This window comes from Gymnodraco acuticeps, unplaced genomic scaffold, assembly GCF_902827175.1.
Source record: "Gymnodraco acuticeps unplaced genomic scaffold, fGymAcu1.1, whole genome shotgun sequence".
Taxonomy (NCBI): Eukaryota; Metazoa; Chordata; class Actinopteri; order Perciformes; family Bathydraconidae; genus Gymnodraco; species Gymnodraco acuticeps.
Genome location: NW_022990214.1, coordinates 901,105 through 923,613, shown reverse-complemented (window position 1 = coordinate 923,613; position 22,509 = coordinate 901,105). Strand labels below are relative to the sequence as shown.

At 43.8% G+C, this 22,509-nt stretch overlaps 1 protein-coding gene across 1 annotated transcript in view; it reads left to right on the top strand.

Annotated features, from left to right (window-relative positions):
• bcl2l1 (BCL2 like 1) overlaps nucleotides 1-22,086 on the top strand; it is a 28,545-nt gene extending 6,459 nt beyond the window's left edge. The window contains exon 3 of the mRNA XM_034218536.1: nucleotides 20,235-22,086. Coding sequence (XP_034074427.1) covers nucleotides 20,235-20,378 — 144 coding nt within the window. The 3' untranslated portion in view covers nucleotides 20,379-22,086. The remainder of the gene's footprint in view (nucleotides 1-20,234) is intronic.
• The last annotated feature ends 423 nt before the right edge of the window (nucleotides 22,087-22,509 follow it).

Genomic DNA, 22,509 nt, shown 5'->3' with positions numbered 1-22,509 from the left:
CCAGTTGATTGGCTCTGTGCTTTGTTTTTCTTCTCCTTCTTCCACCACTGTCCTCTCTTCTCTTATGTTCTTCATCAAGGGAGCTGCATCCAGATGAAAGCTCTTGTCTTGGGTTGGCTTGAAAGTGCACTGGTACTGACATCCCTGTGTGTTCCGTGCATGTGTTCTCATGATCACCTCCAGGACAGTTAAGGTCAGCTCTTTTCCTTTGTGCTGGCCATTTGATGGTACGAAGGAGAGGGGGGTGAGGGGAGGGGCTGTTTATATTTGCTCCAGCTCTGCACAACACCGGGTCAAAGGTCGATCCTATGGAAACTGACATCCCAGTAGCGTACCTAGCTAAAAATCCCATTTGGCGATTGTGCTGTTGTTTGCACTGCAGACCTAGAATGTATTTATTGAATACAATGCTGGACTGGAGATAACACAGAGGAGAGGGGGACAGCGAGGATGAGGCTGTGGGAGAAGGGGACAGTATGATGTGTGATACTAGTGAAGCTAGGGTTTGCATCATACTGGGGTTCCTTTGTTACTGCAGCAGCATCCTCCTTCCCTGCTCCTGGAGGCACGCTCTCATAAATACTGCCCCACTTCTGGAGCCCATGCTTTTAGTCATGCTAACAGCATTTTGAGGGAGGGGAATGTGACGCACTTTGTTTTTAGACTCACATTTCTATTACTATGAAATGGTTTGTCATAAACATTGCATTCATTTCACGCATACCTTAAAGAGCTCATAGTCCCCCATTACCCCACTAGGGCATTGCATTTCAGGGTTATGTATGGTTCCTGGAGTCTCTAGAAAGGGGTCTCCAACCTTTCTCCACCTGAGAGCTACTTTGAAAAAATGAAAGTGGCCAAGAGCTACCTGCATCGCATCGCTTACATTTATTCACACAGCCCTCATCAGTTGAATTAAGCTACTTTTGTACACGTGTGGAATTGCAATACCCAAAGCTTATCTAAAATCTTAACTTCACATCAAGGTCCAAGAAAACAACAATTCCTCACATATTATTATGGCCAACATACATCACTGAAGATTCACATAAATGTCCAAGAGAAAAAGAAACATTGTTCACTTCTTATTATGGCCCACATAGTAAATACATCACCTTAATCACCACCTTGCAAGCACGTGTCAAATAAGTGCATTCACTCTTTTTCACAGTTAGTGAGATGACTGGCGCTGCATGGAGTCCACCAGAGGTGTATGCTGGAGTGTGCCCACTTAGGTCCACTCTAATAGAGTCCTTTAAATGTTCATCAGTCAGTCTTGTTCTGTGTTTAGATTTCATGACATTCATGCCAGAAAAAGCTGCTTCACAAAGGTCTGTAGAACAGAACCAAATAAAGCAGACGTGTTCAGTGCTGCTTGGTTCTTATAGTTCTCTGGGTCTACAAGGCTCCAGAAAGGTTGTGAGTTTTGCTGAGACTTAAACTGAACATTATTTTGGAGATTTATAACCTCCATCTCCACAGGATTGAGACTGAACAGTGCAGCCATCTTTTCTTCTTCTTCGTCTTGACATTAAATGATAAACCATAATAAATGAATTGTATAGGTCTAGCCTCCCTATATCTGTGTGTGAAGTTCTTCCATCCTCAAAAACAAAAACTAATGCTTCTGCAGTCTAGCTGCAGCTTCTAGCAACGGTCTTCTGTTAAAGAAAGGACACTGAATGTCCTGAATGTGGCATCACACACAGGACTTGAGTCTGAACACAGCAGACAACAGGAGTATTTACAACAGCATATAACAACTAAAATACTGCATGTGGGTGCACACTTACATTCTCTGTCTTACTGTTACATAAATCCCATGAATGTATGAGATTAAGTTAGCTTCATCATATCTCAGTGATTAAGTGAATAATAAAGTTTCTATCGGGTCACTATCAGCCTGTCACTCTTATTAGTAGTTATTTTTCAGGAGGGGGCGGGGTTTGGAGGAACGGAGGGGACGGTGATCGCGGAAGCTTTCCTCCTGCCTTCACAAACTTCACACAAGTATTTATCAACTGCAAATAGCAAGAGGACATTCATACTCTGCAATCCAAGACTTGATTCAATCCACCAGAAACCTGACATGACGATAACGAGTGTTTTTCAAAAAACACAAATCCCTCCCTGTGTGTCTCTGAGCCGCAGCGACACGGCCTGATTCAGAGCGGGTCACTCTGCTGTTGGTTCTGGACTGGTGCTGCTGGAGAAAGCAGACGGCTCCGTGTGTGGTGTCGCTGTGCCGCTGTCACATCTGCTCCTTGATCTCTGCGTCACGGACCAATTTTATATTTGTGTGACAGAAACAATTCTAAAATAAAAACACTTTATTGTCCAAAAAAAAATCAAGAAGCAACGTTACTACGCTATAATCGATAATCGAGCGGCGAGCTACTGAAAAGCTGCCCGCGAGCTACCGCTTTTCAGTAGCTCGCCGCTGTTGGAGACCCCTGCTCTAGAAGTACAACTGGGGCTTCAGTCCACTTTGTGTTCTGAAGGCAGACACCCTCTCCACATTTAAGAGTTTAAGACCTTTCTTTTGAAAAAAGCAAATACTTTTACTTGTAGCCGAGTATTCTAAAACTGTAGTATTGCTACCTTTTGGTTCTATGTCAAATCACAGGTTCCCAGGAAACCCTCTGTTTAGCTTAAACAAATAGAGATCATGTGAAAAGAATACCCACCTAATTGAATTAGTATTTCATTTGTGGAAACATCCATTTCAAGTAGCTTCTTATTCACACACTGGGGGCGCATGCAGGGAGAAAATAGATCAACCGTAAATAGGTTGGTCTCATGATTCATCTATTTTCTCATAGTGGCTACTCATAAATATTTGTGACCACAACTGTCGTCAATGCAGTGTTATCAACACATCTGTCATCTGTGGTTGATCTCATATAGTCAAAATCATCAATGTGCCCACACACACTCCCTCAAACTTCACACTTCAGTGGGCTGTGCTTAGTGGCTCGCATGTCAGTGTAACCTTGGAGAAGTGAAGGACTTGAATGGACTGTCTTGTTCTGAGCTTCCACAGTTATGGTTTCACTTCTCTTGCCACAGGATAATATTGTCTCGAGCACGTGATGCCACTTCCGTCCCTTCTGATTTCCAGAGTTCACTTGTATTCAGTTTGGGTCTGGTTTCGTCCTGGTGCGGGGGAAAAGCTTTGTCCTGGTATGTGTCCCCGTGTTAGTTATTCATTCATACGCTCTCGCCTCAGGGGTAGTCCCAAGCTGCAGTGGCAAACTGCTCACATCTACATATGAGTAGATAGTTTACCGTAAAGTCCGACCAATCTGGCTTCCCCTCTCTGTCACAGTATCTCTACGTGCTCTTTTCTAGTGGTTTCCCTGCGCATTTCGGGGAAAGTGTAGGTTGACTTTGAACAGAGTTTCAGCGCGTGCCCACACGAGACTTTGTAGTTTTTCTCTCTTTCTGCCTTTTATTTGCCTCTTCCTTTCTTCTTTCCTTCCCTCCCCTGACGCCTCCTCACAGGGATGAAGCGCAGAGCCGTTGGCAGATGTGGGAGCAGGAGTATAGCTGTGAGGCAGGTGTGCCCGGAGAGTTGGCTGATGAAATATTAGTCTGCTCTAAGCAGCAGCAAGGTCACTTTCACTCTGCTGCTCCAGCACTCGGTCTCATGATCTTATTATTGCTTCCCAGATTTCAGTTTGGAAGGATTGTGACATAGAAAGTAGAGGAAAGAAATGAGAGACGGTTTGTTTGTAGGTGGTGCTACAACACAATAGAAAATATGGTGGAAATTGATGAGGTAAATTCATCTTTTTAAGCTAATCTTTTGTTTTGGATGCCTTAGCTACCTCATCTGACACTTGAAAGACATTCTAAGACTGCATTGCCTTCACAAGCCAACACCTTAGTGCACATGAATGCACCATTCTGTCTAGAGCTGACACAATTACATGAGAAACGGATTAGTCAAAAACTGTTTCTGTCTGTTTTCAAGCATACATCCACACAGTTTCTGCTTTTAGCGTCTCATATGTGAAGATTTTATGATTTGCTATGTCAAATATAATAAAAGTAAACTCAGTAGTAAACTTTGTATTGTTTGGTCAGATTAAACCAGAAATTCAAATCTTCTTTAACTTTGCATTTCTGACAAAACAAAGAATGGGGCAAAAAGAAAGAAAGCTCTTCTTTGGCTCTGTGAAATGTAAAATGGATCATTACTTGCAGCCCCAATTCGATCCAGAAAAAAGGAGACAGTCATTGAACTGGTGAAATAGTTGAGGTGACAGTGAAACAGTGAAATTGAAATGGTGTTTTACAGAGCAAACCTCGCTGTCAGGAAAACTGATGATGCCTCCTCCTAAATGATCCTGTTGGAGCTCATTTAGGAGCCTCCACTGTCCAGGATGCTGAACATCTTTTTAAAGCAGATTCTCCCTCCGCTGCCTGTGGTGTTGAAAGAAGCGCAGGAGTGAAGCCATATATTGTCAGATAATAGACCTTGGCAGGCAGCAGAGGTAGAGACAGTGCCATCGACCTAATAATGTTGTTTCCAGCAGAGCAGGCGATGGCAGTGATTACTCAGTGGAGATTGAGCCGCCTCGGGGTGGGGGTATGGGGTTATTACCAATTATAGATGAATAATATCTCAACCTGCTACTGGAGGAAACAATGTTTTTGTCTCCCTCTGACAGACTAATAAAGGCTAAACTCATTTAGAGGAACCACACTGCCACGGTCTGGGGAAGCTCGGCTGGAGATGGCTAGGGATGGGGGGGGGGGGGGTGCCAGTAGAGAAACCAAGGAAAAAAAGAGTCCATTATCTCAGTTGTTGTGCTTTGTGCTGTCGACAGTCTCGGTAAGGTCAAGCTAAAGTTAACTACAAGGAAAATGTCCTGGAGCAGTAGTTTTCCTAGCTTATTTGTCTTCATCACTGCCACTTATGGCTGTATACAGTACATGTTATCATACCATATTCAGCACTAATGACCAAAGCCATAGAGCTCCATTGTGGTCCAAAAAGGCTTCAATGAGATGCACTGTTGCACAGAGCTGAAATGATTCTTAATTACCATGAACACACAAACTGTAGTCGATTATTATCTGTCCCTAATACCTTGCACGACAGCTTTCTAAAATCACAAGATCGCATGAAAATCCATGTTGTCAGGCTTCAAGTCAAACATTTGTGTCCAATTAATAAGTTATCTGACCAATCAGTGTCCCCTGAGGAGCTAGCGGCAACGATGGGTAATTGGGTGTGTGTGACGACATGGTGACTCCTTAAAGCCCCTGTCACACTGTCCTGAAATTGACACCCGATGGACACACGATAAAGGAAATGTTCAAATTCGGCTGTGATCGTAGCAACATCGGGCCATTCGTGAGGGCATCTTAAGCCTTCGTATGATCGCCGGTGGAGTTTCTCAGGCTCCGGCAGCAACTTCGTGAGCGGTGCCAAAATCTTTGGCATGCCAAAAAATTGCCGAAAGACCTTGCGAAGGTTCATTTTCGTGTTGAATTCGTGTGTCAATTGTGCCCTTCGTAAGGCCATCGTGAGGGCATCTTGTCAAATCGCGTCATCTTCGTCTGATCATCGGTGCCATCGGGCATTTTTCGCCTCACGAAGACAATACGAAGGAAACAAGAAGCTGCCTGATTGTCTTAGGAAGGCAACACAACACGACTGTGTGAAGCCGTCATGTAGCCATCGTATTATAGTACGATGAGATTGCATTTATTGCACACCAAAATCATGTAAACAGATGATGTAAATAACCCAATTTGTGTTCTGTGAAACTGAAAAGGATATTACGTTGTTTTTGTTACTTTCGTTGCAGTATGTCTTAAATGTAATTCAGGTTAACTTCCTGTTTTATTTAGATGCTTTGATTTTGAAGGTGAGTTTACGCTGTTGACAGGAAGTTGTTGTTGCTATGGAAACAACATGACGGAGATAAGTAATATCTTCTAATCTATATATAAAGACGGAGAAAGTGAAGAATAAAGTGTATGTTTAAATGTTAGCACAGTAGATTCTAAATCATCAGTAACGTCTACGACCATATTTCCGTGTGTGGTTCGGGTGCCATCGTGTGGCCTTCTGTAGGCATCGTACTTGCTTCGGCTGTTGCTTCGGCTGTTGACCAACTTCGGGGCCATCTTCGTGCGAAATTCACAATTCCTTATTCGTGTGTCCATCTGGTGTCAATTTCAGGACAGTGTGACAGGGGCTTAAAGAAAGTCCATTATGCTTTTTGGAGTTTTCCCTTCCTGTAATCTGTGATATTGGTTTGTGTGCATGTAAATAGGCTGCAAAGGCTAAAATCCCTGTGTTTTTTCTAGCAAAAAAAGAAAATGAGCATTATATGGCCCCTTTTAACTGGATAGTGTTGATGCTGCAGTAGCAGACTGGCACTGAAGGCTTTTGTTGATATAAAAACATTCCCCGACTGGCTTCTCCAAAGGTTTCCGCAGCTGAAAAGAATCACCATCAAATGCATTATTTACTTATTTTAAGAGAAGTTTCCTAGAAATGACCGCGCTTATAGTTGTCTTAGGAAAGTACCAAGCATTTAAAAAAAATTCTATACCGTATGTTCACGACCGAAAGACAAGTTTTGTGTTTAAAGCCCCAGAAGAAGCTTAGGGGAAGTCTGAATATATCAAGAAATGGACGAACATACTGTTTGTTTTGACCTTTTTAGTGGCAGTTAAACATCAGAAGACTGTTGATCTCCAGTATATGTGTGATAATGAATGCTTTCAAACTGTCTGTTTTGTAAAGTGAGTAAGACACTGAGGCTGTAATTATAAGCCCCCGTAGAGAGCAGAGACATTGACTTGTTTTGACAAGGGAAACACCTAAGCTTCCTTTGTGCCATCCTCCTTCACAGACCTATTTTCTCTTTCTCTTTCTCTCTGTAATTAACATGCACATAGGATAGGCAGTCAGATCCCTACCGCAGAGGAGCAGGAAACCTCACCCTTGGGACCTATCCCGTCCGCCTCCATCTCTTTCTCCCCCTGCCCTTCATCTTCTATACGTCTCTCCCTCTGTTTGTCTCCCGTGTCCTTCCACCTCCTCTACCCTCCCGCCGCCACTGATCGATCTGTCCCTTATATTCGGATCTGTACCCCTCCTCCTCCTCCTCCTCCTCCTCCATTCATCATTTTTGAGCTCATTTAATTCCAGCCCCGTCTGCCCTTCCTCCTCCTCCACATCCCTAGCTTACAGACCATAGTGGTTAGACATATTGTAGAGCAGACATGCTGCCACACGCCTCATCAATCTGACCGTCAACACCGCCTTCCAGTTATTTTTCCCATATCCGTTAGTTGATCAAAAACGCACCGAACACGGCCACCAGTGTGATCGATTCCCTCTGACTTGATCCCCTGTTCACCACCCCCACCTGTGCAGCTGCCACCATCCCTTCATCCCACGTTCCCTCCCTCCTTATCTCCCTTCATCCCATCCTCCTCCTCTTGCCTTCATCACTAATGGATCACGTGCGGTTAATTAGCAGAGATGTTTTTCTCTAGCTTTCCGCCTGTTGTTTTAGGAACGCTGTTTTTGTCATCAGGTCCACAAACTGATTGTGTGTTTGTATTCACGCACGTGGCTCAGGTTGTTGTTTTGTCTCCTACATTCGAACATCTTATTGTACGATGGCGTGCTGCAGAGAGGAGGGGAAGGCGCCAAGTCAGCCTGGTCACGTGACTACCTCAAACAAAGGACCCGTGGCCCCACACACACACAGTAACAGGAATTTGCCTTCCTGGCTTTTTAGTTGTGCCCACAGGTGTGTTGCAGCTTTGCAGATAAAGCCATCGCTCAAAATGACGGGCTGGTCTGAAAGCGACGTTGCCATTGTCTCACTTTATAACTTGTGACACACATAGAATCCACGCGCTCAGACAATGCTGCCCAAAGCCTTTCTGCATGGGATCAATGGCGGCCACTTTTGTTGGAGCGGGCGTCAATAAGCGCCTGTGTGTGGTGGGCGGATCTATGCAGATTGATCTCTGAATGTTCTCCCATGAATGCTCAGCCATGTGTGTGTGTGTGTGTGTGTGCACTTAATGTTGTGTGGCAGCGTCACAGCTTGGAAATGGCAGCAGACAGATTGTTGGAGTCAGGTGCTCACAGCTCCATGACTGTTTTGCTTGTGTTTATGTAAATACGTGAAAGATATACGGACTCTTACGAACCAAAGCTTTCTTGTGTTGTTACATGAAGTGCTTACAGGCTCATGTTTGAGGAGCAACTGGGCTGTTCCATTGCTGAAGGATCCTTCACTTTGCCTTCCTGGTGATGAGGACATTAGAAGATATTTGACAAACGTCTTGGAGTTCATTTTGTCGCTCGATTAGGGTTTCTTTTTGCTGCCCTTTTTACATTTCTGACACTTCAGGAACAAAACTGTTTTTCTTGAACATCTCATTTCATTATTTTGATGGTTATAAAAAAGCAGAGGGGGAAAAAGTATTGAGATTCTTTACCAGTAAAAGTACTAATACCACACTGTAAAAATACAACATTTCAAGTAAACATACTGCATCAAGAATGGTACTTTAGTCAAAGTGTTTAAGTACGATGAGGAACATCTACTTCAAGTATTTGATGTAAAAGTACCCATTACGGAAAAAAGGATTCAAATACTGTTCAAAAATACTTGTGCGTTTGTTTACAGTTTTTGTCTGTTGGTCATGTGAGATGCAAGACCTGTAGCCCTGCAGCATCACACACACCGACACACACACACCGACACACACACACACTACACAGGGGAACACACACAGCAGTGAGACATCAATAGAGCCTCTAATGATTACATTTGCTGCATTTAGACTGCATCAGAATCTCTCCGTCTCATTTAGAAACACACACTGGTGTCCCCGCAGCGAGACGCCCGTGTGTTCCGTACCCACACGCTGTTTATGTATACAGGACAGATCTCCAGCTGTGTGATAGATGAGTGTGTGTGTCTATACTGCCAGAGCACTGCAGAGCGTGGAGCTATTAGAGCGATGTTGCCAGACTGGTAGACATCAGACTAGTGCAGCATTATACTTGCACCCCCATAGAAGTGTCTGGCAATGTGTGGCAGCAGACGATCAAGAAGAAGAGGGTCAGAGATGCAGAAGGCGAGGAGGCTCGTGACTCAGCTAGATGAGGAGGCAGGATGTAGGTCAATAGGTTACGCTGCGAGTATAGTCTATACGGGAGGATTATATGTTGCTGCTGGATGTGGGAAGATGCTGCATTTGGTTGTGCTGCTCCAATTTTTCCAAGGCTTAGTTTTGAAATCAGGTCACGAGCAAGCGTTCCCCCTCCTTCTGTCTGCACGCCCCCCTCGATTTACCTCCAGCCCACATCCCTTCCCTCTCCAGCGACAGATTCTTTTTAATTTTCCCATCTTCCGTCTCGCAGAAGCCTACGCATTCCTCTCCTCTCTGATTGCATTTCACTTCTCTCTCCATCTCTCCTCTCTCTGTGTGTCTCTCTAAGCTCATATCTGTGATCAGATTATGAGGCATATCATGGGATTAGTGAGTCTCATGGTATGTATTAAAGTGAGAGAGCCGGGGAACGGATAGAGGCGTTGATGAGTATTTCATGGTAATGCACCACCCAATCTCATATAGCACGAGGACTAAACGATGATAAAGATGCCATTGGCGTTTTATTCATCACGGGGTCCTTTGAATGGCCAAGGGGGTAAAAGCAATACAGTTGGAAGATATCTTCAGTGGCACTGCAATAAGAGAGCAGAGATAATAGAACGAGGGAACAAAAACGTTCTCTCTTTCATGTCGTCAAACTTTATGAAAATGATGGGAAGTGTCGTTTCAAGGAAATGTGTCGGTGAGCTTCACTGCTGCTCCTCTCTCCACGTTCTTTACTCCTCAAGGGTTTCCCCACTTTTCAGTTTCCAGTCGTTTTCGTCAGCCTTTTTTACCCCCCCCCCCCGCAGCCAGGTTCACCCTCTGTCTTTTGTTCTAGTTTCATCTCGCTTTTTCTTTCTCAACCCCTGCTTCTCTTTGTGCCTTTTTGTTCGGTCTCAATCTCACTGTTTCGTTCTGAATGTCTGTTTCTCTATCCAGACAGATGGCAGGAATGGAGGTGGTGGGGTGAGGGCCTACAGGGTGGAGGGTTACGCTGTGAAAGACATCAATTCAGGAACATTCCCCGTCTTCTTTCCTTCAGATACTTTGGATTGTTCTCTCTCTCTGTGTGTGTGTGTGTGTGTGTGAACAGATTGGAGTCTGAGCCCTCATGCCCTGACTCTTTAATTCATGGTCTCACCGCCGACTCAACACGTGCACATAGAGCGCGCTCAAAGGTCCAAAAAGAGACAAGCAGACACATTGATGTTGGCACAGAACACAAGCCAAGAGTCAACCCTTTCAATTTAATGATTCAATTTCCTCATTTTTTTTCTTGTGTCCTTGATGCCGCTTGGAAACGATTCACCACACTTCAAAGCAGTTATTTTGCCCCCCCTCACCACCACCTCGCCAGTATCGATGTCACGCTTAAGGGGGCCGTGATCTTGCCAAGAACTCAAAGTCAACCAAAGAGTGGAATAGATAAATGACTGATGGACGCCAAAGTCCTCGTTCTTTGGAGCAAGTCAGGCTTTTCGGCCCAACTCCACGTTTCAATTAGGGTAACGCAGAAGAAGAACAAAGCAAGGTTGACAAGTTATTAACACGCCAATTGATCTGATCTTTTTTCAAGCTATGACATTAATGCCTTTTGTGGGAATATGTGCTGCCTGTCAGCTTGTTTGAAACGTTTTCTTGGTCCTAGCAGCGCATTAAAAGCAAGTATAGAGAACCCCATTCAGTGCAAAAAGAGCCCTATTCATACAGGCATTCTAAAGTCAAAAAGCTTCATAAGCAATGGAAGAACAACTTAAAACATGCACATTTTAAGCAACACGATGCGACTGGGTGCTCTTCAGGCATCAGCAAGTGTAATATGTATTTTTCATATTTCCCTCTCATAAGAAGGGTATTCTTCTCTTTGGCTGTTCGCTTGAGCAGTCTGTCTTTTTTGATTGCACCGTACATAGATTCCATGTTCCTGGTTATGTGCTTGACGTTGTCCTTGCGTCTGCTCTCGTCACTTTCTGAAGTAGAATCCTGAAACCACGAGTTACCCTTCATGCTCTGTAAATGTCTTTGCTTTCTCTGCCTAGTGCTTAGATCGTAAGCCATTCCTATCCTTCTGGTCATATAGAATCTCTTCCAGCTGACCTGACTTCTTTGTTCCTTCAAAAATAACAATTTGGAAAGTGTCATTAGGATGTCAAAATGGGCAGACGGCCTTGAGGAGCAACAGGAAGGGCTGGAACTCGTGGAGATGATGGGGACATTGATAAGAAGCAGGAACAGTCATCCACATTGTTGGCTTTGTTGCCGTTTTTGAACACTCATTTGATTCTAAAAAGATCTAAACTGGCGTCATGCAACCACTAGTACTAAAGGGGATTAGGAATACAGTCAGTCTGATCATATGATGGTGATGACACTCTTGATACAGGGTTATGCTGCTTTTAAACTCTGAGATCATTCTTTTTCATGAGAGCCAAACTTAGCATCTGTTGAGACTGAAATAGGCATGGTGTGAATAAGTGGAGTCCCTCTATTCATGGGGTAGCCAACGCTTGGTGCTAATGTGTGGGAGCCCAAAGTAATCATCTCCAGTACTTGTAGCCTTTATCAATGACTTTAGAAACACTTTCTCAGGAGTCCAAATCTAAGTCAGACTTAATGGGGAGAGTTTGAACGGCCACCTGGCATCACCACAGGTGTTCTCTGGGGTGCAAGTAGGGATTTGACTTGGTCAATCAGGCGGTTTGCTCATTGACTTGTCAGGAGGGAACCTTTGCCCCAGTGTGACTGTGAGGACATGTGTAGTCTGGAGCTGTGACTCCAAGTTCTCCCTGCCGCTGAGACGGACCCCGTCCCATGATGTTACCATTCCCGTGCATCAGCGCAGGGATGGTATTATCCCAGTGGGGGAGCAGAACCTGGATTTAGCTAGATGTAGCTCTAGATGTTCAGGCTGACTTTATCTCATCAGAACAGAGAATGAGTCCTTGAAGAGGCTTTTGGACAACATCTTAGCATGCCGTCATATTCCTTTCACTCAGGAGTGAAATCTGTCGAGCCACTGTATCAAAGGCCAGACAGAGTTTAGCTGTACGTAAACATCTTTCAAGAGTTTACTGGTCGTTCCAAGCGTTATCCCTTTCACAATAATGGACTTATCCAGTGGGGACATTCAGAGATGTGGAAATGGTTTTCTACCGTTGCTCAGACATCGACCTTGACACAATTACAATTGTTGTCTTTTAATCGGTTTTTTTTGTATCAAAGGAGAGTTTATTGGACTTCAAAGCTTTCATTTGAGTCTGGCAAGCATAATAAAGAAACTTAATGGGAACTATATTCAGGTGTTTTCTTTCTTTATGTAAACTTAAGAGAATATACCATCAGTGAAGTTCTAAAGATATCTCAAAGATAATCTCAGCACCTTAACTGAATTTGAAATTCCATCAAACAGAGTCTGAAAACGTACCCCAAAAAGGCATGGAACAACAAAGTTTCATTTCTAGAAAGACCAGAAGTATCATTTTCTCAAAATGGCTACCGTAAGGCCTTCAGCCTTCCATTCAAGTTTTGACAACGTGTCTCTATGTCCTCGGGGGTTATCTGCTGATTCCTTTGATCTTGCCGAGTCACTGTGATCTCATGATCACCTCGTGGACCGTTAATCACAACGTGGGGCAGAGGTCACAGCACACATTCACGCACTGCACTGTGATCTCATGATCACTCTCAACTCTCTGACGTCATCTTGTTCAAGCAGCCAGAACATCATGCCAACTCTCCAGGTTGCAACAGTTATTTAACTCGATAAACAAAAACACATCATGAGTGGTGTTCCAAGCAGCACTGACACAGCCGTTTAGGTCTGAGTGTGTGCACAAGGCCATGCGGTGTGTGCGTGTGCACATCCCTAGTGTTGCAACTGCCAGGAAAGTGTTGCTCAACTACAGCCGGGACAGTTTCTCGTCCTTGTGACAAGTCAGGTCAGGGACCATCAGGCCTTTGGGTCACCGCTTCATGTCAACTCTCAAAGTGCTCTTCTTCTTCTATGAGACACTGTTCAGTTCTAGCCAACCCTGTAAAAGAGGGAATGGAAATAGAGCTTCTGCCTACTGTATATCGTTTGAACAGTGGCCTTTAGTTAAGAAGGCAAAGGGGAAAAAAGTTCCCTTTCTTGAATTCCATGTTGACTGACAGCGGATGTTATGACAGTCTGCTCATTCATGCACTCACTAACACACACATACATGCAATATGGCCCTCATAACCAAAGCAAAGGGAATGTAAAGCATTCTCAGGGTAGTTTAGAGATGTGTATCTCTTATGTCACTGAATCAGTTTCACGTAGTCAGTGTGTGGTATCGAGAACAGCTGCTAAGTTGAATACTTAGTGCCCCCATCTTCCCATTCCTGGTTTCTGTGCATGTGAATGCTCTGCAAAGGCTACAATCCCATGTTCCCAATTCTCTCACACACACAGAGGTGTTGTAGCACAGGCAGTATGGGAAAAATATACTTTTTGAACATTAAAGCATGTCAGAGTAGAGGCAAAAAATGCAATTATGAACCTGAAAATTAGCTTAATAGGGCCCCTTGAATATATTAGACCTGGAGATTCCTCAAATGTTTCTAAAAACACTAAACCCCACCTACATCTTCTTCTTATCATAACAAACTAGCCCTCAGAGCATGACTTCCTCATGTTTCAAGAACTTTCACTCCTTCAAGAGAAACAGATTCAAAGCTGGTTGATCTAGATAGATTGCGTCATGTTGTCATTGCTATTCAGAGGCACACTCACTCAGTGTGTGAAAGTGCATGTGTCCAAGGGAGAGAGCCTTTGTCAGCTCTCAGTCACTATAAAGAGTGTTCCAGCTAGCCACTCAGAACCTTCTGGTATCTTCTCTGCATGTGAATGAGCTTTTCAGCTTCCTCACAGACAGCGTGCCTCATCTGGTTGGTAGCAGCCGCTTGTGGCCGCCGTGGCTTGAATGTCATGTGCTCTGTGGATTTCTAGAAAGCATCCCTTGAAAAAGTGAAATGTCTTAGTTAGTTACAGAGTCATTGTGTAGCGGGAAGTCTACTTGTATCATGTATTACACAGACGTGTTACCCCTATGAATTACAGTAACCATAGCTCCATATATCTGATGTCAATTGAGCTCAATACAGGAGATGACCACATCTCTCTGCTCACACAACCTGGATTGCACCTCAGGTTGCTAATATGAACGCGATGTGCTTTTGCAAAGTGTTGCCTAGTTATTGAAGTTACATTTATCTCCAGCCCAATTTAGCTGAAAAGCAACAGGATGTGATTTAGTAATCAACTTTTTGTTTGTGTGTGTGTGTCATGGTCAGCGGGTTTCAGCATCAGGGGATTTGAGTGTTGCGGCTTGTTATGGTGCAACACCGGCGCAACAGACACAGGAGCTGATGAATCGGAAGCTGCTGCTAATGATCGTTGAAATGCTCCTTTCTCCACATGTAGTACGGGACCATTTATCAGCCACAGAGATGGACCAACAGGCCCAGACACACTCACACACATCACACACGCTAATCAGCTGCTCGCCGGTAGCCTTGGCAACCGACTGCAGAATCTCCTTTCCTGTGCCCTTCACTTTTCCCCTCCCTTTCTGTCTCTTTGACCATACTTTTGCTTTCATGAGCTAATCCTTCCCTCATCCTCTTTTTGACTCCCTGGCTAACGAAGAAAGAGAAAGGGAAAGAGGAGCTGGGAGAAAAAGCGCTGTGCAGGCGGCTGCCTAGCACCTGATCTCCTGTGGGAGCGGAGCTAAAGAAATAAAGGCGTGACCGTGTGAAAGGGAAGGGAGAGAGCAGCTAAAGACAGGCTTTACCTGCCAGGTGGGACTAACAGAGATTGAGCGTATCAAACCAACGGTCAGTGAGCTGACTGGTTATAAAGGGAAATAAATCAAACCGGGGCCCTGAGGCTTTCTGTTCGTAATATATTTAAACAGTGAAGTTTTATAGATGTTCTGATTCCCATGTGAAGAAACTGAGTTTAAAGCTAGAGATGGAATGAAATACCTTCTAGAAATCGACGTGTGATCACAGTGGATCCTGGTACAATGGATCAGCCCATTGGCACCATTACAAAGGATGGGCTGCCATGTTTGATTTCCTTTGCCAGGTGATGTGTCCATTATAATGGGTTTTTAAAGTGAGCAAATAAGGTTCTTTTAGGACTAAAGGTTACTTTCAGGAGTTATTGCATGTTCCACAAGAACGCCAAAGACCAGTCTAGTAATAGTATTTGACTACAGGTCACTATATCGTTGTTGATGTATTATGTATTGTAATAAAGTGTGCTCCTCTGTGCCATTAAGCCCCATTGTTATGGGAATGCACACACTGCACACTTTTGTAGTCAGGTCGATTCTCACTAGAAGCCCAAATCCAAGATTCAAAGGCTTTCTTGTCATTGCACAGTAGCTATAGTGTATGCCCTATATTCACTCATTTACATTGTCATAAAACAATAAGACGATTAAAAACACATTTGTATTAATGTAAAAAATGTGTATTAATCCGGATCTGAAATGAGTCACACATGAAGTATTTTATTTAGTTTGAGGGGTTTTGAATGTGTTTGAAGATGGATCTTTACAACAAGGGTCTTTTTGTAGAGAGCCGTCGGCTGGGGAGCTCAGGGACAATTGAGAAATGGTTTTAATCTGTGTATGTGAGTTTATTTTTATTTGACATCAACAAAGATAAGGTGTATCCCAATTAATAAGAAGAGTCTTGCAAACAATAATTAACATTTATTGTTGAGCCAAATATGCAAGTTGACTCAAGTTGAGAGAACAGTTAATTATTGATCATTCAGGCTGCTCAACACATTATCATTTGATAATTAAGTAGAAAATGAAGTTCACACAAAAGAGATCCATGAACACCCATCACGCCCAATAAGATCACACAAGTAATAACAGCATTAAAGGGGCGTTACTTTGCATCCCTTAGCACATCATCACACATTGTTTCATTATATCTCTGAACCACTGGACGCTGACATGTCCTGACATGTCTGTCTTAGCTGTCAGTCACCATCACAAGGGGCTGTCTTTGCTCGACACCCATTTCCTCGGCTTTCACAGAAAGGGATTGGCAGTGATGGTGCTTTTATTAAAGATGAAAAAAGCCGCACTTAAACATTGACTCATATACGTGTAATCATGTTACATCATTATTGACTTTAGTGCCTTTCATCAAAATCCCTGTTGGCTCATTCCAACTTCTAGGCAGCGCCGTCATCATGATCCCAGCCTCTTGTAAACACACTATGACTCCCATATATTCCTCCATGTTGTCACGTTTATCTTTTCTGAAGCGTTCTTGAACCATATCAAGGCCTGTCGGAATCAAGATGAAGCTAAGAACTAATATGTACTCTTCCTAGTCAGATTCCTCTCATGCCCAGCGTCCTCGAGTACCGAGGCCTCGGCAGGGTGGGTTAAAGGAATGAGAGTTGAAGGAAACATTCTCTCCTCGAGTGATCCTTGTGTGAGTGGCAGAGCGTCCTTCAGCGTGTTGCTCTCAGTTAGATATTTACACATTCCTCACATCCTACTCACTGCCAGCCAGGGAACACTGACTCCACGTGTCTCATGAAATGTTTGCTCACTGAGTTGGTCCGGCACTTCACTGTAGGTGTGTGTGTTTATTTAGAGCTATAACATCAATGAAAAGAGCTGGTTGCCATCACAAGTCACAAATAATAAAAGTTCACATTTTAAAAGCAGTGTTTTCCTGAAACAGCTGGGGATTGTAGTTTTTTTTTAGCAGCCTTATTTCTTTAGAAGGAAATTGGCCTTTTCTGAGGGACTATTTTCAGCTGCGGATGAATACCTTCCAAAATGTTCCCGCTCCTCCGCTCCCTTCACTGGCTTCCGGTAACTGCTAGAATCCACTTCAAGACACTGGTACTTGCTTACCATGCTGCGAATGGATCTGGCCCTTCCTACATCCAGGACATGGTTAAACCGTACACCCCAGCGCGTGCACTACGCTCTGCATCAGCCAAACGACTCGTTGCGCCCTCGCTGCGAGGGGGACCCAAGTTCCCATCGGCGAAAACACGTGGGTTTGCTGTCCTGGCTCCAGGATGGTGGAATGAGCTCCCCATTGACATCAGGACGGCAGATAGCTTGCACATCTTCCGGCGCAAACTGAGAACTCATCTCTTTCGACTCCACTTCGAGCGCTAGAACGATTAACGAAGCACTTTAATACTAATAAAGGACTGGCTTACCTAAAGCCAGTTGAGTAGCACTTGAAATGTTTGGCTCTATGAAACCTGATGTACTTATATGATTCTGTTTTCTTCAAGGTTGTGTCTTCCTGGTCGAATGTACTTATTGTAAGTCGCTTTGGATAAAAGCGTCAGCTAAATGCAATGTAAAAAAATCATTCAGTGCAATAGTTGGTCTCACTGATGTATTTTAGATTGTTTTTGCACAACACCAGAATTGTATGGCTTTTGATTGGATTTGTTGCAAAAGACAGAAATGTAATATTGTTGTAGTTTTGGCTCTTAAAAAAACTACAAAAATCCTGTTGATACTGTAACCAACGTAACACCAGTATACTCTATATAAGTGACTGTTCTATTAGCACAGTCATCGATCGGGTTCTGGTTAGGGCCGAACGAACACCACAGCAGTGAGGTCATTTCTACACAACCCTTCCCCTTATCTCACAGCAGCACATTCACACCCAAAGAAAGGTCACCAACAAGATTCCTTTCCTAAGAAATACTCAGCATTACATTGCATCAGATGGAGACAGGAACACCCTTCCTCCCCAACAAGTTATTCTGAAGAGTCTGAGTCACTGTAACTACGTGGTCTCATTGTTGGTATGTTTCCTCACAACTTGGGGAACGGTCAGTTGAATTGTTCAGGTTTTTATTTCAGCGATTAGGAGGTTGTCCGGGCAACGAGACACCACAGTTAAGTTATCAGCCAGAAATGAGCATTTCCTAGAACTCTGGAATGACTCAGGAATAATACTCCTAACCCTGTCCAGCCTTTTCTCTGTCTGATCTGTCACTGCCCCTTTAGTTTGGTTCCACTCGTATCCATCCGCCGCTGTCCCAGAAAGAGAGTTTCTAGCCTCTTTTAACTGCACATCCCCCTAAATGATGCTTACAATCATGGCTCCATCAGTAATTTCATCTCCAGTCGCCTCTCAGGCTACAGCAGAATAAATACATTTATGACTCTTATGTATATTATACAGCGAGATTACGCCACTTCATCATGCATTAAGGAAATTCAAGTCTGCTAAATAATGTATGAGTACACTACACTGGATCAAAACGTAATTGTTGACTGTGCTCTCCAGCTCTTTTGCTTCAGTGTGTTTTTAAAGATATGTATTATGCATGCATTCATATTTCTAGCTGCTCTGGATTAAAATGGAGGCTCATCTAAATGTCCTCCGTTGCCGTGGTGAATTGTGTCATCGGAGCTGATTAGGGTCAGGTTCTGTTTTGCGTCCACATGGTTAACATGAGTTTTAGAAGAAGTCCGGGGTTAGAGAAGCATATCCTCTACTTTATGACTCTGTTTCCTCCCTGCATTCCTGCTGTGATTCACTGATAGCCTCCATGTACTTTCACTCGCCTCCTTCTTTGCGGTTTCCAGTGACAGAGCCCCCCCTTAAAGAGAAGCCAGTCACCTGATCGAGTCATTTCCCCATGTGTTTGATCATTTGCTCTTGAGACTTAGTGGGTCATGTCCAGTCGATCAGCTGATCTGTGTTACTGCTCTCTGAGCCTGAAGGCGCCTCCTGCTGGCCGACATCAGAACTGCGTGGGCTGAAGCTTCATTTCCAGGAAATGATTTCAGTGGGAGGGATGTCGGTTTAGCGATCTGAGGATCACAGTGGGAAAGAATGTGAGCACAACAATGGAGCTGTATGGATCCCTGTCCCAGCAGGAGTTGCTGCGACAGAGCTCTGTTCAATACGGATAATACTTCGGCTGTATAACCTTTGCCTTTATTATTATAACTTCGCAAAAGTCATATCACTAAGGATTATTACGCAGTTACACGGTAGATTGTGAGCAATACACTTTTTTTTAAGAATGATTATCTTTGTTAACACTAATACACTATGGAATCAGATCTGCCAATAAGATCACCTTTTTCAGTATCGAGAAAAGATAAGAATTTGAGAGAATCTAAAACCTGGTGAGATCTGTGATCAGCGGGAAAGAACAAAAGAATATGCTTAAAACAGGACAAATGCTAATAGTTAACATGATGACACAAATACGTGTCCCTGTAATCAGTGAGGTGGTGTTACGGTGCACGAGGCAGGTGGGATTTGTTGCTACTGTGATGTCACCTTTTTCTGATGATATCTGCGGTGGATGGAAATGTCCGTGTGGGCTGAGACAGTCATTGTGATCCAGCTGTGGGCTGTGATTGGGATCCAGATGTGGGTTGCAGCAGCCATCAGACAGGCGACCTTTACAGAGGGACTCCACCTGACCCTGCACACCTGTCTGTGGCACTTTCAGTCAAGTCTGTGGGGTTTCTCACATTCAAACATCAAACAGCCGGTGTTAACCCTTTGAGTTAGCACAGAGGACAAATGGTCTCCTGTTTGACAATTGCAGCACATGATTAGGATTCTATTGCACATTTAGCAAAGACATCCTGATATTTCAACCCTACTGGGACAAAGCTGCAGCTAACGCTTTCTTTCATTATTGATTTTCTTTAGTTTTTTAAAACCTCATTTACTCTTTCAAATATAAAACATTTCTGTTAAATGAAGTCTTCAAATTTCCTTTTTTATCCCAACAGTTTAGTTTACAATAATAAAACATGACATTAGAAAAAAGCAGACCAGAGTATCGATGCTGATAATTATTCAGTCGATGATCAGAACTGTTGTATCCATAGACTAATTGTTTGCAGCTCTTTTAAACAACGCATCATAATGTAGTTGCACCCTACAGCGCTCCCATGCATCACATAAAGGCTCTCCAGCCAGATCTCCAGGTGTGTTGCTACAGACAACGAGCCAGTAAGAACATTGAAGTGTTTATCCATATATTCATTCTTGTCTCTCCCGTCCTCCAGGAGCGCTTTGCGGAGATGTTCGGGCAGGACGCGGCGGCAGAGAGCCGGCGCTCCCAGGAGAGCTTCAAGAAGTGGCTGCTGGCAGGGATGACCCTGGTGACCGGGGTGGTGGTGGGCTCGCTCATCGCCCAGAAGCGCCTGTGAAGACCCCCCTCCCCCTACAAGAAGATAAAATGAAGGTCCCGTTTGTCTCGTCAGAACTGCTGATGATGTTTACTCCCCCCTTCCTCCCTCCACACACCTGAGGACTCCTCCTGTGTTGAACTTTGGAGAAAAAGCCAGAGGAGAGGAAGAGTTCCTAGTATTCTTGTGCGGTTACAAAGAGTTCTCTGAAGCGATTGTTCCTTCTTCTCCTCTCGATCCGTCTTTATGTTTGTACGCATCACTTTTAACACATTTTTGGTTTCCTAATCTTGCCCTCACAAAGCGGCTGCAACTGACCCCCCCCCTCCCCCTCCCCTCCCCCGCTCTACGAATGAGCCTAATGGAGAGTGAGAGCAGGGAGGATGTAGCATCTGCTCTCTGAACAGCTTCAGTGTGAACCCAACCATTGTTCTGTCCTGCCCGCTCCTTCATGCTCATTGGTTAGTGAGAAAGAGTGGTGCAGGGATGTGTCCTTAACCCCCAAATGAGTTAGCATTGTAGATTCTCCTTCCAGTTCGCTCTTATGGAAGGCAATGGTTTTTCGGATAATAAGAGCTGTGGTAAACACAAGCTTACACATATTTGTTTACGACGTCCCGCTGGTGAATGTCTGAAGCTTCTACGCAACTGGTTGAAACTACTAAACACCATCACGGCAAAATTGAGTCCGTTGCTAGCCTAACGTTAGCTAAGTACTTCTTGCGATTGCATTTGCTCTAAAAGTGGTGTTAATATTTGAAGTGAATCCATCTGAACAAAGCGTGAAAGTATCATGAACGTGTGTTTGCCAAAGATCTTATTTTCTGCAATATTCCAAAATGGAATGGATAATTGGTTTTTGTGGAAGGAGCCCTTGCTATGCTCAATCCCGGGTTTACAAAGAGACGTCATCATTGCACCACTGTATGAGAAGGAGTCCAAAAGACCTTAGCTAACAGGAGTCTTAAACTCAATTCCTAGCTCCTCCATTCAAACCCCCGCTGACCGCACACTGACCCGTGTGTCAGTTTCTTGTAGGACTGCGTCCATGTTCCCCTCTCAGTCGCTGAGGAACGCAGCAGATACAGTAGCACCCTGAACACACCCCATAGAGATCTGGCTGTCTATTTGGGCAACCCCTTTATTTTAACCCTCCCTATTTAGCATCTATTAGCCCATGTATTCATTGGTTTGTAAAACACTATACAAGTGCTTATCAATGTGTGAGTCAACAATTATAACTTCTCCTACAATGCGTCTGAGTTCAACATTTAGCCAGTAAGACGTTTATTAATGACACGGTCATTCACAGGCAGGTTGAAAATGGTCAATTGTCCGTGCAATTGAAACATTGTTATAATCCATAATCCAGATCACTGCTAAATTATTATTGTTGAAAACTACATTAATAAACACTTAAATATCCTTATGTCTGTTTACAACTACATTATGATGAGCTGCAAACAATTAGTCAGTTTCTGGATAAGTCAACGGCAACAGTTTTGATAATTGATTGAATAATTATCAGCATAAATGTGAGGATTTGCTGCTTGTTTTTCTAATGTTATGTTATATTATTGTAAATTAAACTGTTGGTGTGATAAACGACGACATCTGAAGACTTGATTTTTTAGAGAAAGTGTTAGCTGCAGCTTTTTTTTGGTAAGGTTAAAATAAAGTGTTTGAAATTTGAATTTGAAATAAAATCCTAATCATGTGCTGCAATGCTCCTCTGTGCTCTCTCAATAGTCATTCCTAACTACAAAGCATTACTCAAATGTACGTGTCTCTCACTTTCCCCCCGGAAACATCACAGCCTTTTTGTAGCAAAGTGAAGAGACAAAGCAGTTCTGCCTCACATGTGTTTTCAGTTTCATTAGAAACGTGTCTGTTTATCAGCCAATCAGCAGCTCTCAGCGTCTGCAGGACACACACACCTTCCCATCTCACACACTTTCACTCCAAGTTATCCAGCCATAGCTCTCACCATCCTCCCCCCCTCCTCCTCCCTCTCCCCCAGACACTTGAAATCTGTCAGAGCTCCATCCGTCCCGTCCCCACACACATCCGTCTCCACCTCCTCCTCTGCGATTCCCCCGGCTGTCACTGCACCTAGTCACGTGTGTCAGTCACAGCTGGCCCACATGCTGCT